Source organism: Ursus arctos, unplaced genomic scaffold (assembly GCF_023065955.2).
Source record: "Ursus arctos isolate Adak ecotype North America unplaced genomic scaffold, UrsArc2.0 scaffold_13, whole genome shotgun sequence".
Classification (NCBI taxonomy): Eukaryota; Metazoa; Chordata; class Mammalia; order Carnivora; family Ursidae; genus Ursus; species Ursus arctos.
In genome coordinates, this window is record NW_026622797.1 from 42125579 (window position 1) to 42142687 (window position 17109).

General features: G+C 40.7%; 1 protein-coding gene across 2 annotated transcripts in view; it reads left to right on the forward strand.

Moving 5' to 3' along the window:
• Positions 1-16829, forward strand: part of MCM9 (minichromosome maintenance 9 homologous recombination repair factor) — a 99413-nt gene extending 82584 nt beyond the window's left edge. The window contains exons 9-13 of one of the 2 annotated variants that reach the window (XM_026504700.4): positions 3673-3875; positions 4491-4694; positions 5724-5806; positions 6278-6423; positions 10755-16829. In XM_026504700.4, coding sequence (XP_026360485.2) covers positions 3673-3875; positions 4491-4694; positions 5724-5806; positions 6278-6423; positions 10755-12213 — 2095 coding nt within the window. In that variant the 3' untranslated portion in view covers positions 12214-16829. Of the gene's footprint in view, positions 1-3672; positions 3876-4490; positions 4803-5723; positions 5812-6277; positions 6424-10754 lie in introns of those variants that run through there. The other variant, XM_057311117.1, reaches the window with a different exon arrangement.
• Positions 16830-17109: the final 280 nt, after the last annotated feature.

Here is a 17109-nt window from a genome sequence, read left to right on the forward strand (position 1 = left end):
GTTGTCAGTGCAGTAATGTTTGTTTGCGTCACAGATCTGCAACCACCAGGCCTGTGTACTGCCTTCCCGTCTTTCAGATGACCACTCCTCTATTTTCATTGCTCACATTTCCACTCACTGCCCATCAGGCTGTCCTTTTTCTTCACGTATAAATTGTCGTTAGCCCCCTCCCTTAAGTTTGTTTCATTTTGTCCCAAATAGGAATCATTCACTACCTTCTTTCTGTTCATTTTTCTTTTCATGTCATGGATAGCTTTAAGATGATACACCTTATAGACACGCAGGGGTCTCCGCAGCAGTGTCTCTTTGCCGATGCTGATGCTGACACGGGTGCCATCGTCCGTTGCTTGGCAGGCTCCGTGTAGAGCCTCCTGTCCTGCAGCAGTTCTGTTGTAAACTGACGGCAGGGGCCTCCGTGTACCTTCTCGAATTCTCAGTCCAGTCCTTTGCACACAGGAAATGTCTTAAAATTGTGTATTGATCAGAGAGGAAGAACAGTCCATTTTACCTCACACTAAAAATAATTTCTTTAACAAATCACTTTATATGCAGTTGTATTGTGTTTCATTGCCAGTATTCCAGCAATATTCCTTCTGTATGATAAATGCAAACAGCCTCACTTCAGTATGGATTAAATATGTTTTGTGGGATTCGTTAGGAACAATTTACTACATTCTTTTTGGCAAACTGGATTCCAAGTTCTAAACAACTGCCTTTACAAAGCCGTTTTGGCACATAAATTATAAGATATAGGCCGTCTGTTCAGAATTTTTCCCTTTCAGTAATTTTTTAAAAGGGAATTGGGTTTTAAAGGGGGATTTAGGGCCTTGTTTGTCGTTCTTTGATGAGCGTCTTCTTGTGCCATTTACCACAAATAAAGATTCTCAGACTTTTTCAGTCTTAGGGCATGGGCTGACCGCTAGAGCCAACTGGAAATAGATCAGACATTAACAGATGTAGCACATGTTTGCTGATGTCACCGGGCTGTGACTGCTGAGAGGCAGACGTGCGCTATAACTAAAAACGGCCATTGAATGGAGAGCGTACAAATTTACAGAGAGAAAACAATCTATGTTTGTTATTGTTAATGAATATGCCATGTTATTTTGGGGACTTTCCATCATTAATAAGTTTAAAAACAGTCTCTAAGTTATGGCAGAGCCATACCCATGGCGCCACTGCTCTATTCAAGCCTCGTGTGCCTCTCCCCCTACCATGGCCCCACCTCCTCCATGGGTCCTGGCCACAGTGTTCCCCATCTAACCTGCCCATGGCACCCAGGCCTCCTCAGTCTGCCCTTCACTGTCGCTCCTTAAAAACGTGATGCTTTTCATGTGTCTATTGGCTGTCTGTATGTCTTCTTTGGAAAAATAACTGTTCAGGTCCTCTGCCCATTTTTTTAATTGGATTATTTGGTTTTTTTGGTGCTGAATTGTTTAAGTTCTTTATATATTTTGGATATTAACCCCTTATTAAAGTTACCATTTACAATCATCTTCTCCCGTTCAGTAAGTTGTCTTTTGTTTTCTTGATGGTTTCCTTTGCTGTGAAGAAGCTTTTTATTTTGATGTATTCCCAATAGTTTATTTTTGCTTCTACTTCCCTTGTCTTAGAAGATATATCTAGAAAAATGTTGCTATATGGGGCACCTGGGTGGCTCAGTTGGTTAAGCATCTAAATCTTGGTTTCAGCTCAGGTCATGATCTGAGGGTCCTAAAATTGAGCCCCACTTTGGGAGCTCAGCATGAAATCTCCTTGTCTGACTTCTGCCCCTCCTCCCTGCTTGTGCAAGCACCCACACTCTGTCTCTCTCTTTCAAATAAATAAATAAATAAATAAATAATAAATAAATAAAATCTATTTTAAAAAGAAGAAGAAGAAAGAAAGAAAGTCTTGCTATTGTTGATGTCAGATGCAAATCAAAACTATAGTGAGATACCACCTGTTAGAATGGCTAAAATCGAAAAGATAAGAAACAACAAATGTTAGTGAGGATGTGGAGAAAAAAGGAACACTCATGCGCTGTTAGTGGGAGTGTAAATTTACGGTATAACCATTGTAGAAAGCAGTATGGAGGTTCCTCAAAAAATTAAAAATAGAAATACCATATGGTCCAATAATTCCACTTTGGAAAACAAAAACACTAACTCAAAAAGATATATGCACTTTTATGTTTATTGAAGCATTATTTACAATAGCCAAGACATGGAAGCAACCTAAGTGTCCATCATTAGACAAATGGGTAAGGAAAATGTGATGTGTATACACACAAACTCTCTCTTTCTCTCTCTCTTTCTCTCTCTCTCTCTCTCTCTCTCTCTCCCCCCCCACACACACACACGGGGTGGGGGAGGAATATTACACAACCATAAAAAGGGATGAGATCATGCTATTTGAGACAACATGGATGGACCTAGAGGATATTATGCTGAGTAAAATAAGTCAGGCTGAGAAAGACAAATACCATATGATTCCACTCATAAATGAAATCTAAAAAAAATGAAGCAGAATCAGAACTATAAATACAAAGAACAAACTGATGGTTGCCAAAGGGAAGGGGGGATGGGAGTTTGGGGAAAATAGGTGAAAGGGAGAGGGAATGAGTTCAGTTTTGAATGAGTAAGTGATGGAAATAAAAAGTAGAGCATAAGGAATACAGTCAATGATACTGTAGTAGCTGTGTAATGGGACAGGTAATAGCTATACTTGTGGTAAACATAGAATAATGTATAAACTTGTCAAATCACTCAAGTTATACACCTGAAACTAATATAACATTGTGTGTCAGCTATATTCAAAACAAACAGAAGACATGATGCTAATCAGTCCTTATTTTTCCCAATTTCCTTTTCCCCCTCCCCCTCTTTTCCTCCCTTTGTTTCCCTCCCTCCCTCCTTCCCTCTCTCTCTCTTTCTCTTTCTGACTCTTGTTTCTTTCACTTTTAGAAAAAACAAAAGAAGTGAGCACACAGGAAGTTTTTGCTTCAACCACTTACCGTTCTCCTAAGTCACCCCTATCCCTCACCTTCACTCTCACAAATATGTGTGTGCATGTAGGTGTGTATATTTGTATGTAGGTGTGTGTGCATATACATACACATATACATCTATCTATCTATCCATCCATCTATGTGTGTGTATACATATAGATATGTGTATATGCACACACTTATCTCCCTCCACTTAAAAAAAGTCCAGATGTTACGAAGAGTCCAGTTCAAAATCTACTTGGTAATGTTTCTCTAATCATCTCTTCCATCCACATATATGAATATACATCATCTTTACTTCCCCTGGAAGTAAAGTTCCTTCTAGAACTTACCATAGTCTTCCCTCTCTTACCATTATAGCTCATAGATTACAAGCTCCTTAAGAGCAGTATCCATGTTGAGTTAATTTTGTATACTTCTTAGCACCCAGCAGAGGGGTCTCTCATAGTAGGGGCATAAGAAGTATTAATTCAATAATAACTTCCCTTCAGGATAGACTACTGTAAATGTCCTTCTTTCGAGCTTGATGTTTGTGATATGTCCTCGTATCATTCCACATCCTCTTTCACACAAGTCTTTCTAGATTTTCAAGGTACAAGAGCAGCCCCTTTTTATTAACAAGTTTAATTTTGCTTTTTATTTGAATCTCAACTGTCAGTGAATTATACCATCTCTTTTAATAGCCTCGTGTGCAAGCTGAACACAAGGACCACCATCCTGGCAGCCACTAACCCCAAAGGCCAGTATGACCCCCACGAGTCCGTGTCTGTGAACATCGCCCTCGGCAGCCCCCTGTTAAGTCGATTTGATCTGATCCTGGTTTTGCTTGATACCAAGAATGAAGACTGGGATCGTATAATTTCCTCCTTTATCTTAGAAAACAAAGGTACGTGGAGATAAATCATTCAAGTTGACCAAGAAAAAGTAGACGTGACCAAATGAAATCCTCTTTGAAGAAACTGAAGTAAATACCCAAGGTACCCTACCTAATTGGCATTAGAGAGATGCTTGCACAGAAGGCAGTCAGAGGAGCCGGTTAGTCCGCCCAGAATAATGAGCAGAAGAAAAAGGGCCTATGGATGATATTACAGTCAGTAAATATGTTCTTTGTGATGAAAGGGGGCAACCTTATGATATGTAATTACCACTCACCTCTTGCGCTGGATGCAAAGAAAACTGGACTGAATTATGAAACAGAAATCTCTAAATGTAAGCTTCTCTTTAAATTAGATTTAGTCAAATACTATGTCACTTACTGTAGGACAGACCAGAATTATTATGAATAATTTTAGCCCCTGTAGGAAGTTTACCTTTGTCGAGCTTAGATCCTATGGCTACTTATTCTTGAGCTATATGCTGTGCAGAGTCAGATCTAGGCTTCAGTGGCCACAAACCTGAAGGTTATCTTTGTTAAAATGAGTGTAAGAACTTTATCAAAACCCTTGAAGCGAGATGTTTGCCTGTTCTTAGAAATTACTGACCTAGCACCTGATATATACAGGTTATCCAAGCAAATCAGAGAAGCTCTGGAGCATGGAAAAGATGAAAACCTACTTCTGCCTGATTAGGAATCTACAGCCCACGCTGTCTGACGTGGGTAATCAAGTCCTTCTCCGGTACTACCAGATGCAGAGGCAGAGTGATTCCCGGAACGCTGCCCGGACCACCATCCGCCTGTTGGAAAGCTTGATCCGATTAGCAGAAGGTTTATTTCATTCAACAAATAATACTTCTGTTGGGTGCCCAATCTGTGCAAGGCATGGAGCTTGGCACCATGAATTCAAAGATGAAAAGGAAGACTCTCTACTCTAAGGTGCTCATAGTCACTTAAAAAGTAAAGGCTCTGAGCCATGAAGCCTCTTCTTCTGGGGACAGATTATGGGTATGGAGTAGAATGTAGCATCATTAAGAAAGAGGAATCTTGGTGACATCATTCATTTAGAAAGTCTTATTTACTAATGTTTGTTTCTCAATGGCAGTCTGTTAGCATTTGGGGTGGAACACTTTCTTGCTTAGAGTTGTTTCCTATATAGCATCTCTGTTTTTTTCCTCACTAATTACCATTTGCACCCCACCACTGACACAGGAAACTAGCCCATCCCAAAGGCATGAGACTTACATGTATACATACAAGTAACATGCATCTCAAGACTTTTTTCCTAATAGTGACTTTTACACTTAGCTCTTGTTAAAATAACTCTAAAAAAAAGTTCCACTTGAACTGAATGTATCATATGATGACAGAATATCTGCTTAATAAAAAGTTCTGTAAAACCAATGCACTTCACTTTGTCAAGGATTTATAGCTAATATTAAGACAAGAAGTACCCCAAATGCAGGCTGGTGAGTTTGGTAGTTTTGAAAAGCCCACAGATAAGGAGAAGTGCCAGAGATGAGAAATGAGTTTGATATTGTAAATTTCTATAAGGAACAAGAGAATGAGGATTAAAAGTTGTTGAGTATTAGATATATGCTTCTATAACCCCTTTCTTTGTGGAACCCAGAGTACTTTTTCATATAAATACCCAGAATCATCATGGGCTATGCAAGATTAGCCCCATTATTAGAGAAACAACTTTAAAGCTAGTTGAAATGAGACTTTTGTGCTTGTTTTAGTAAAATGAATTTGTTATTAGTAGCTCATTCATTAAATATAATTTTTCAGGGGAGTTAAAGTATTACAAAAATCACCTCAAGTACTCATTAAGAATTTCTGTCTTCATAATTTTCTTAGCTCATGCTCGCCTGATGTTTCGTGACACTGTGACTCTGGAAGATGCTGTTACAGCGGTGTCAGTCATGGAATCCTCAATGCAGGTGAGGGTATTTTGCACCTAATATTTGAACCCTAATTATAAGCATGTAAAAAAATAAAAGACAGTTTATAGCATATCATGAGTTATAAAAATGATCATTTTCTAGATATAGATCCAAAGGAAACCATTTAAAAGAAGGGGAAAAAAATGTCATGGAAATATCCTTTGCATCAGTAGCATTGCTTTTGCCCACTGGTGTACGGTAGTGGGTCTCAACTCTTTTTTTTCCTCCGCATATCTGGTGGATGCTCATGGTCACACTAGCGGCAGTGTGCTTCTTGGAGCAATGCTTGCTACCAGGAATTGGGGGAGAGAACTGCTGAAATTCGTAAAAGGCCCCCAGGTGACTCTGATACCCAAGATGGGGGTGGAGAAAGCTGATTTGGGAGCAGTGGTCTCTAGTAGGTGCTTCCTCATTGCAGGTTGACCTGGTGACTCCCCCCAATATTTTCCATTTTCTTCGCCCCTGCAGGGAGGTGCCCTGCTAGGAGGTGTGAATGCACTCCACACTTCCTTTCCTGAAAACCCTCTGCAGCAGTACCGGAGGCAGTGTGAGCTTATTCTGGAAAAGCTGGAGCTGCACAACCTCTTGAGGGAAGAGCTAAGTAGACTTGAAAGGTGAGAAAAGAAATCCAAGAAAGGCTTATAATGGAAAATCCTTGTTTGACATTTAGTGAAACGAAGGAAGTGGAAATTAAGTGGAAAAATCTGTCTGTAATATCTGTAGGGGATTGGCTCCGTTATCTGTTGCTGTATAGTCAACTACCGAAAAGCTCAGTGGCTTAAAATACAAACAAAAAACACCACCACCACCGTTGTAGTGCTCACTTTTCTGAGAGTCAGAAATTCAGGAGGGCTCAGTGGGAACGCTTATCTCCACTCCACATTGTGTTGGCTGGGATCACTCCTACATTTAGCTGGGAGTTCCAGGTGGGACTGGAACTTCCAGAATAGCTTGCCTCACACGTATGGTGCCTTAGCTGGGATGGCTTAAATGGCCGGGGGCTGGCTGGGCTCTCAATAGCTTAAGGCTCCAACAGAACAACACGCCTCTTACGAGCTGGGCTAGAACTGGTACAACATCATTTCTGCCACATTTTATAGGTCTGAGCAAGTTACAAGATCAGGCCCCATGCAAGGTAGAGGGACATAGACACACCACCTCTTGATGGGAGGAGTGACATAGACATACAAGAATGGGGGAATTGATGGCTGCCATCTTTGGAGACCACCTTCCATAGCTACATTTCCTTGGTTTGCTGGTTTGGTGAGCCTTATAGAGAACAACGGCTGGTCCTTTCCTATATATAGCAAACTGTATATTAATTTACTGAGTTTATACCCCTGGGCCCCAATTACATGAGAAGCACCAAGGTTGGCGACTCATAGTTTACACTCAAGACACACAGTTTCCATGGAATCAAGAAATCTTGGTAAATAGGCTTCATTCTGTTTACTGCCACTACTTCTTCCTCTTCTTTTCTTTGGCTCAATAGAAGTAGAGCAGTGCTATTCAGAGAAATGTCTGGGAATGCTGTTAAGAAAGAAGAAATTGGACTCCAGGAAAGTGATCTACCCCAGGCCAGACCCAGACACAAAATATTTTAATAATTTGGCTTTATCATTTTTCCTTGCCAGGAAAGGACATGTGCAAGGGAGTTTACATAAAGAATCTTAGTATTTATTAATATTTTAATTTTATTCTTAATGTTTTTAAAGCTTTCTTCCAAGCGTAACGAATATTCTATCTTTATATAACCCTGGTGAAAGAAAATCACAGAAGACTGAGGCCCAGACTGCTTTTAGGCCAGCCGAAGCTAGCATGTGCGGAAAGTTAGGGAAGTCGAGATAACTAGTACTGACTTTCACCTGGGAAAGGCCCTCTTGGTTCATTAGCAACAGATCTGACCCTCCCTTCAGCATCATGATTTTCCTTCCCTCCATGCCCAAAGTCATGACTTTTAAAATTTTACATATTTAACAGACTAAAAAAAAAAATCCCCAGTGAGAACGATGTATTTTATTAAAGAGGAAAATCTGTTTCTCATCCCATAGGGTAACAACTCAAGAATGACAAAAGCAATGTTGCAAAACGCCACTTTCTAATGATTTGTTAAAATGTGGACACATGGGAAGGAACGCGTCACGTGCATTACCTAAAGAATTTTTGCCCCCTCTTTAATGTTTGCATGCTCCCTGCATACGTGAGCTTCTAAAAAGCTAGACTTCCGAGTGTGTACCTGTGAAACACGAGTGAGCAACGGCAGGGGTGTCCATTTGAGTATCTTCGTGATCAGTGCAAGCGGCTCAGAACCGCCCTGAGTCTGGCTGGTGGCATCGACCTCAAAGCTGGGGGCTGGTGAGCGGAGACATGTGGAAGCAGGGCAGCTGCTGAAGGAGAATTTGGGGACTGCAGTGGGACTGTTGACTGAATAAGTAAAACCCTGAGAACTTTCTTCTTGGCTTTTCTCCTTTCACTCACTGTCTTCATCCAGTAGCATTGTCTCTTAAACTCCTGAAATGCCAGCACAACCTTCCTGGGGGAGTGTGGGGACTAGCTTTGTGTTGCTAATACCAGGTGCCAGCCTGCAGTAATCTTGCCCTTTGTATAAAATCAACCCCCTTTTCTTTTGGTCTGGCTTTTTAATGATCCAGAGCCTGGTGTTGAGATGAAAGCTATTCCTTTGGTTCTTTTATGGTTTGATGTAGCGGATCCTTTTCAGGCCTGCCCTGGGCCTGGCTTGGCTTTTGGAGAGGCTGCTCATTTTGACTGACCAGAAACTGGTCATGTGGACCAGAAGCTGTCATTGCTGGATTCAGGAAGGAAAGGAGTATGAAGCTCAGAATCGGTGTTATGTGATAGAAAAATAGCAGTTGGACTTACCAAATTCAAAATGACCCTCCTGGAGGGAAAGAAGAAGAATAGGTAATGATCTAAAAAAAAGGATTCTACCTTCACATATTCTTTTCTTCTGGTATAGACGTCTTTGATATGCAGGGCCATGTTCTGGGTGTTGATCCTCAAAGCTGTAAAACCAGGTGCCCCGCAATGAAAGTGAATGACCTCCAAGTCACATCTAAAGCCAGTCTTACCATGTGAGACAAGCCCAAGTAGAATATGGGTTTATCCCCTTAGGAAAGAGTTCTCTAACCCTTAGAGGGGTCCTACGTGAGTAAAACAACTATTTGTATTTTGATCACACTTTTCTTCTGGAAAATGCTTACTAGTGACAGCCAGCCTCAAATGGTGGCCATTGTATTCACCTGAAAACAGAATGCCCAAAAGCTGTGTTTTAGGAAGGTGTAGTAAAACTGCAGACATTTTATGTCGGGAAGAATTTAATTCCCAAAGTCACAATTAGACTAAAATGGTAGGGCTAAATTATTCTACAGCCCTTTAAAATTCCCTATCTTTTAGAACATTTTTATGGAGCTTTAACAATTATGAATATCCCTGACCTCAATTTGATGTATATTAGATAGTAGTAATTTTGAAAGCTATTTCTTTTTTTGTTTATTTGGTTATGACTACAATGAATATGGATTTTGCTCTATTGATGTGTCCAAATCTATGGGTGAGTGAATATAACCCAGTATTTTTACAATAATTTTTGTGGGTTTTTTTCCTGATCATAAGAGGTAATACTTTTCTTTATAGAGTATTTTGGAAAGTAACAGTAATAAATTAAGAAAGCAAAAATCACATATAATCTTATTTCCCAGAGAGGCCTACCATTAACATTTTAATGTATTTAAATATATTTAAATTTAAAATTCATTTAAATTTAATATCTTTTCTTCTACGCCTTTTTCTATGATTATACATGATTCTTAGAATAATTTACTCATCTGCTTTTTTGTTTAATTCCTTTTCAAATTTAACACATGAAAGCTGGGTCATGTTGCCCCTTATACTGAGAAGCTATTTCTGGGTTGTTAGGAAGGGCTTTCTGAAGGACCTCCTTTTGAGAAACTACCATCTCTGTTACAAATTGGTCCTCTGGCGTTATTTCAGTTTCTAATATCCCCAAGATTAAAAATGATTATCACAGGGGTGCCTGGGTGGCGAAGTCGTTAAGCATCTGCCTTTGGCTCAGGGCGTGATCCCAGCATTCTGGGATCGAGCCCCACATCAGGCTCTTCCGCTGGGAGCCTGCTTCTTCCTCTCCCACTCCCCCTGCTTGTGTTCCCTCTCTCGCTGGCTGTCTCTGTCAAATAAATAAATAAAATTTAAAAAAAAATGATTATCACGATCAGATCCTTCATTCCGGGAGGTCAGTAGGTTCACCTCGGTGTCAGCCTGATGGAGAGTAGCTGCCCAGAGCACATGTCAGAAAATGGGCTGAGCCTTGCAGGAAAGATGTCCCAGTTGCCTGGGGGCGGTGTGCCGTGAGCGTGATGCCCCAGGGGCAGTGTGAGCCACAGCGCAGAGGAATCACGGTCTCTACTCCCAAGGAAGGTGACTTTTAGGTGCACTAACACCAGTACTCAGGTGAAGAGATGTGAGGGGATCATAATTTCTGCTCTTCCACTTTGTTTCTGATCTGCAAACCGGCTGTGAAACAACCACTTGATCCGCAACTGGCCACTGCAAGTAGCGATAAGCCTGTCTTGGAGGGGAACATTTAACAAGAGAGATAAGAATGAGCATTTTACACTGACCTTCCAACAGTCTTAACTTAAATGGACTTGTAGGGAGAGCTTAAAAGTAGACAAGCCTGCTACTTCATTTCCTTGGTTTCACTAAGTTTTAAAATGATTATCAGAGCACTTAAATTCTATACTGATGAGAAAGGATGATTTCCTCCTGCTGCTCTAAGAGACTATATTTGGTATTAACTTGGAGTTATGTTGGACTCAAGCCCTTTAGATGGCATCTCGGAGGCTAAAGAAATGGAAACGTTAAAGCAAATTCTCTTCTCTTCGTTTTCCTTATTTCTCTGCTACAGGTTACAGAATCAGAGTGTGCGCCAATCCCAGACACAGGCAGTGGAGGCCGAGACTAACCCAGGACCCTCAAACAATGATCCAGGAGAAACATCAAAGTCCAGAATCTGGTCGGCACAGCAGGAAGTGAACTCTAGCATGCTGACGTCCTCTCCTGGAGGCAGTCCTGAGGGAAGCCCACTTCCTGATCCCCCATCCCATCAGGGGCCTAACGGATCAACAAATAGAAAACATTCCGCTGAGCATAAAAATAGCAAAGATGACAGTTTGGACTGGTTTGACTCCATAGCAACTCATCAGCTTGAACCTAAAAACGCTGTGCCTGTATCTCCCAAAACAGCTGGGGGAAAAATGGCTTTGCAAACCTTCAGGAACAAATCTCAGGGTAAAGAAAAGAGGGAGCCAGGCCAAAGGAGCAAACTGGAAACTGGACAGCTTCCAGCACCAGGAGAGACAGAAGCTCCGTGGAGGCCAGACCGTGTTGAAGGTAAAGAGGCAAAAAAGGCAGCAGTCGTTTCGGAGACGGCGGTGTCTGCCGCCGAACCAGACTCGGTGCTGACTCACCGCGTCTCCAGGAAGCTGCAGCAGCTGCGCAAGGCCAGCGCCCAGGAGTTGTGCAGAAACCCCGCTGAGGTGCCTTTACAGCCAGGCCCTTCTCATCCTCGGTCCAGTCCTGTCCGTGGCCCCGAAGGAACATTGCAGACTCCCAAGAGAAAGAGACAGAAACCCCTTACTCAGGTGGAAGAGCCTGAACTTGGAAGTGTGGAGAGTCCAGGTCCCCCACTGGCCAAACTGGCAAAATTTACTTTCAAACAGAAGTCAAAACTGACCCACTCCCCTGAAGACCACAGTCCTGTGTCTCCTGGCACAACCAGAGTAGCAGTTCCAAGTCCTAGAACTCTCCAGAGAGCGAGAAGAAAAGCAGCTCTGCCTGGGAAGGGTCCACAAAAGTTGGCCTCCCCCTCAGGAAGCAGAAACTCAAATCAGCCACAGGGTCAGGCAAAGGAGGTGCCCCAGAAGGCACCGGAGGAAGACAGATCAAGAGAGAAAAGTGAACATGGCCCTGAAGGAAGAGTTACCTGGCCTGAATTTGAGCTTGGGAAACAGACTGGGCATTCTCTTCTTACTTGTCAAAGAAAGGAAGAGGTCTCATGTAGTAACAAAAGCGGCAAGGTTCATGCTTGCACATTAGCCAGATTGGCAAACTTCTCCTTTACTTCCTCCTCTGAATCCAAATCAGGATCCCCTCCTCCCCCTGAAAGTAAGAACCAGGGGGAGAGAGGCCCCAGCCCTCCTCCCGGGGCCGCAGCTACAGTGCTTGGCAGGAAAAGGAAAACTTTTCAGCTGGAGGGGTCCACTGAGAGATTGCTTCTTTCCAAAAAATCTCTCTTTACTTTATCAGAACTAGATGATGAAGCATTGGATTTTGATTGGGATGAAGAAATGAGAAAGAAGCCATAATCATGAAAAGCTTTCTGGTCAAATTTCAGCCTCCCCCACCCCACACAGCACCTTCGGGATATCGACATGTGTTTATACATGTACAGAACTATTGGCCATATCGAGTACCATGCTGAATACCAGCTCCCCTGACAGGTTTTATCTTGGTGACTTGCAAAGGTGTATAATCAATGCCGGGCAGTGTGATACCAGCACTTGAATTAATTGACATTGTGCAATTAATTTTGCAAACGGAATACTTGTATTCCCAAAGATGTTTCTGTTTGTTTGGGTTTGGTTTTTTGTTGGTTTTGTTCTCTCTCTCTCTCTCTTTTTTTTATTAGGGGTTGGGTCTTCCTGAGATTGCTTCTCCCCTTCACCCAGAAACAGATGCCAGAAAGGTAGCCCTCATAAAGCTAGCAAGTTAGATTAACTCCTTTCTGGTTTTTTTCCTACTTTTTTTCCTTCACCTAAGATGTGCAAAGTGTGGTGAATATTTATTATGATTTGCCAAAATCATGTGATTTTTCTAATATTATTTCTGTGTTTGTTCTCATGTGTCAGATCAGACGTGACTAACGCTTTTCCTTCTTTGAGAGGCATCCTTACAATTGCATGGTATTCCTCAAGATCTCGCAGCTGGTCTAGTAGCTTTCTCAAATATTGACCTTTTGAGTTTTCCCTGTTTTCTTGAGCTAACATTTTGTGTTTCAGATTCTTTGTATCGTTGGGGGACGTACCTTCAACACAACTTAAATCCTGTAGTTAGAAGGAGAATGTGCAGTAATCTCAATCGTATATCATGGCATCTACCCAAGTGGTTAATATGGAAATGTGATTCCTACTAAGTTATGATTCATTTGTCCTTCAAAACCAAGCAAATGATGACTGTTTGGTAGAAATAGACAACTTAAGCTTTGTCTTTCTTAAGTCCTTTTGAAATCACTTCTTCCTTTGGATTCTAGCAGGGGCTGTTAGGATTCCATAATTATAGACTTTCTCTTCTGAATTATGAATTTTTAAAGTAATAATTAATAGAGGCTTTCATTGTCTGAGGCACTTTTAGATGTGAAGAATACCCAAAATTATATGTACTTCATTTAAGGATTCCTTCATTAAATTCATACCAAAAAAAAATTAAGGAACCCTAAATTTTCTTGAGCATTTAAACGTTGAATGCAAAATTGACTAATTAAATTTTCTGAAAAATTTTAAACTGTGAGTACAAATTTAGTATGGATGAGTCTTATGAAATAACACCTTAAACAGTGATTATAAATGTTTTATTGCACATTTAAACGTTGAATGCAAAATTGACTAATTAAATTTTCTGAAAAATTTTAAACTGTGAGTACAAATTTAGTATGGATGAGTCTTATGAAATAACACCTTAAACAGTGATTATAAATGTTTTATTGCACATTCACTTCAACCTATTCTAAAACATTAGGACCATGGTTTAGGTAATTTCTTGTTATTTCCATACTTAATAACTTCCCAGTATAATATGATTCTTAATGTGATTTATTCCTAAAGTCTCAGTATTAGTACTTTCCCTGAGTTTCAGTGGTCTGCCAGAAATGAGGGAGAAAGAGAGGATCTGGGTTATTGACCAGGTGAATCTTGGTCTAGACATAGTCTGGCCTGATTGTATAGTAGACCGAGGTAATTCAATCGTGAGTCACCATGCCAAGCTGTTTTTTTGTGGGGGTGTTTTTGTGGTAAGCTTTTAATTCGTCTTCTTATAAATGTTTGTCTTTGAGACTTGGTATCTTTTGCAGTTATGATGCACTAATCTTTGGATGGCTGGTAGTGCCTAACCTGTTGGCTTGTCATTCGGGTATTTTGATCTGTTCTGTCTTCATTATTTAAAATGGCGATATTCCTTATTGGGAATCTTGATTCCAGAGCTTTCATTTTTTGGTGATGAGGGATTTAGTTTGTGTAGTTAACGTATCTCTTCAGGACATTTAAATTCATGTTTTAAAATATGGTGTTGAATTGTCTCTCTTCCTTAATTATTGTATATGACACCCTGTGCCACCTGCTGCTACCTGGTTATTATTTTTGCTCACCTTACATCCTATTGTTTACGCTAATAAATCCACCCTGTTTTTTATTTTAGTACCTTCTTCTACCAGGATCATTTGACCAAATTCCTAGTTCCATATATTTTTTCTTTGATGCTTACGTGGTTGGAAATAACTATATATATAAATATTGTAAACAGACAAAATTATTAGAAGGAATAAAATACTCAGTATGGGGGCATCTGGGTGACTCAGTCTGTTAAGCGGCTGCCTTTGGCTTGGGTCATGATCCTGGAGTCCTGGGATAGAGCCTGAGCCCCGCATTGCATCAGGCTCCCTGCTCAATGGGGAGTCTGCTTCTCCCTCTCCCTCTGCCCCTCCCCCCAACTTGTGCGCTCTCTCTCTCTCAAATAAATAGAATCTTTTAAAAAATAAAATACTCAATATGAACACTCCCCTACTTACTAAACAATTTAAACTTGCATCACAGTCTACATTTTGTTATGACTACCTTGCTGTGCTTGTATTTGATGCTCAAAGTCTCACAACTTGATCAATAGGAAGTCCCATTATGTTGATGCTAATGTCCTTTCAGGACTCTGACATTTCTAAAAGTAGCCATAGTATCTGAAAACAACAGCATGCTCCAGACACATTTTGATATTTTTCCTGCCTCAAGTCTTAGAATCAGTTACCCCCTAAGACAATCTATTCCCTTTCCGGGCTGTTGGTATTACAGGCCAAACTCACCATCTCAAGGATGCACAGGGGAGTCAGCCGTGGGCAGGAGGACTATCGCTGCTGTTGGCTCCCTGTAGTAGTTTCAGATCTGAAAATGACTAATGTCCTGAGGTCACATTTTATTCTGCTGTGTCCTGCTTTTCTTACACTATGCGATTTCACAAGACTTTCTCCTATGTGGTATTTAGCGTGTACCAAAGAAGCACATAGGCATCCTGGGGGAAATAAGTACAGTCTCAAAAATCATATTTCTGGTCAAAAAAGGAAAGTGTAAGAGTAACCTTTAATTCTGAATCAACATGTCAGAATATTTTTATTTCAGGCCAGTGAAGTCCTTGAAATCATTTTAATAATGCAAAATTATTTTTTTAAAGATTTATTTATTTGAGAGAGAGAGAAAGGGGGGTAGAAGGACAGATGGAGAGGGAGAGAGAGAATCTCAAGCAGACCCTAGGGTGAGTACAGAGCCCACGCAGGGGTGGATCCCACAACCCTGAGATCATGACCTGAGCTGAAATCAAGAGTCCGACACTTAACCCTAACTGAACCGCCCAGGTGCCCCAATAATGAAAAATTATTTAAACACAATAAAAATTATACCTAATTTTCTTTGTGAGACCCCAACCAGAATTTTAACTCTATTATAATAATATAAAAGAAATGAGTTTTCTGACACTGTAAAAGGTAGTGTCTTCAATGTATATGTGATAGTCTAAAATTTATGATAGGGATTTTATTATGTAATTTTTAGTGTTTCTTAGAGATACAGACAGAATAAGCTTATTATTCTGATAACCTTAAACTGTTCGGCTTAATTTAAACTTTAAACTTTTTCTGAAGGTATACCAAAACTTTAATATTAGATATCTACTCTTGGTTGAAGAATTTTAATTCTAACAAACACTGTACTTCTAATACCTTCCTCAAGTGCTAAACCCACCTAGCTGATAGAATGACTGGAAGACCAATTCTAGAGAAAATCTTAGGTCAACCACAAAGAGGAGACCTAGAACTCACTTTTAGCCAATCCACAACACTTAGGAATTCAGAACCAACCTACACTGAAGTCTAGGTCACTAGGGACTACCTGCGGCCAGGTTAACTTTTCAGATGCAGTTTATCAGACAGCCTAGTTCCAAATTTAACAAACTCAGAGTGTGGCAGGCTAGGCCGCTGCATATTCCTCAGTGTTCAGAATCACCTCTTCCATGTCTGCTTTCCATATTGTTAACATTCAAGAAGGATAAAAGAAGGCTCCTGGCTCACATATAAGTACTCACTCCAATAGGGGTTTTGCCGTCCATGTCCCATGCGACAAGTGCCCTAGCCCCCCAGGTATATGGGGAGCCATTGCCCACACATGCCCTTCACTGTTCCTCAGAAGACCTATACAGGAAGCTGTGGTAATTGCTCCCTATGACGCACTTTTCCGTTGTTTTCTATCGCTTCCACTCTCTCTCCTCTTAAAGGCTTAAAAATGCATCTAAATGTACTATTTGTATTAAATATTAGTATTAATCATGTATTAAATATTGTACTTAATACTTTAAAGTGAACTTGACAGAAACGTTATGTTAGGCTTAACTAAATTGTTGATGTGTCTATGTAAATATGCTTATTCAGGATACAGTCCCAGAAGGGAAATAGGATATACACACTGGGCCTGATGTCCCCAAGAATTAGGGTATGAGTTATTTAGCTTGTGAGCACAAATGGTTTTTAGGCCACTCTTTGCATATGGTTAGAACCTTAATTAAGCTTTGGCCAAGTTGAGCCACTGGAAGTCAAACATTTGTACCAGGTGCATTTTTATGTGAGGGCTATCATGGTTTAAGACTGTCATAATAAAGCAAGCCGGTATTGAAATATTGCTTAATACTTGAGATCTAACTTTTTCAGTGCCTACTGATACATAAAGGAGACCAGATAGCCTAGCAAATTGGGAATCAGGCAAATCGGATTCTAGAACTGAATGATCACTAGCCGGCAATGTGACCGTGCTGTCTTCAAGGATCGTTCCATAGAAGCAGAGGATTAGGCATTTCTGATTTGGGTATTACTGAGTTACAGAAAGGGAAAACTTCAGAGGCTAACTGAAATAAAAGGTTCAGTGAGAGGGTGCCTGGGTGGTGCAGTTGGTTGAAGG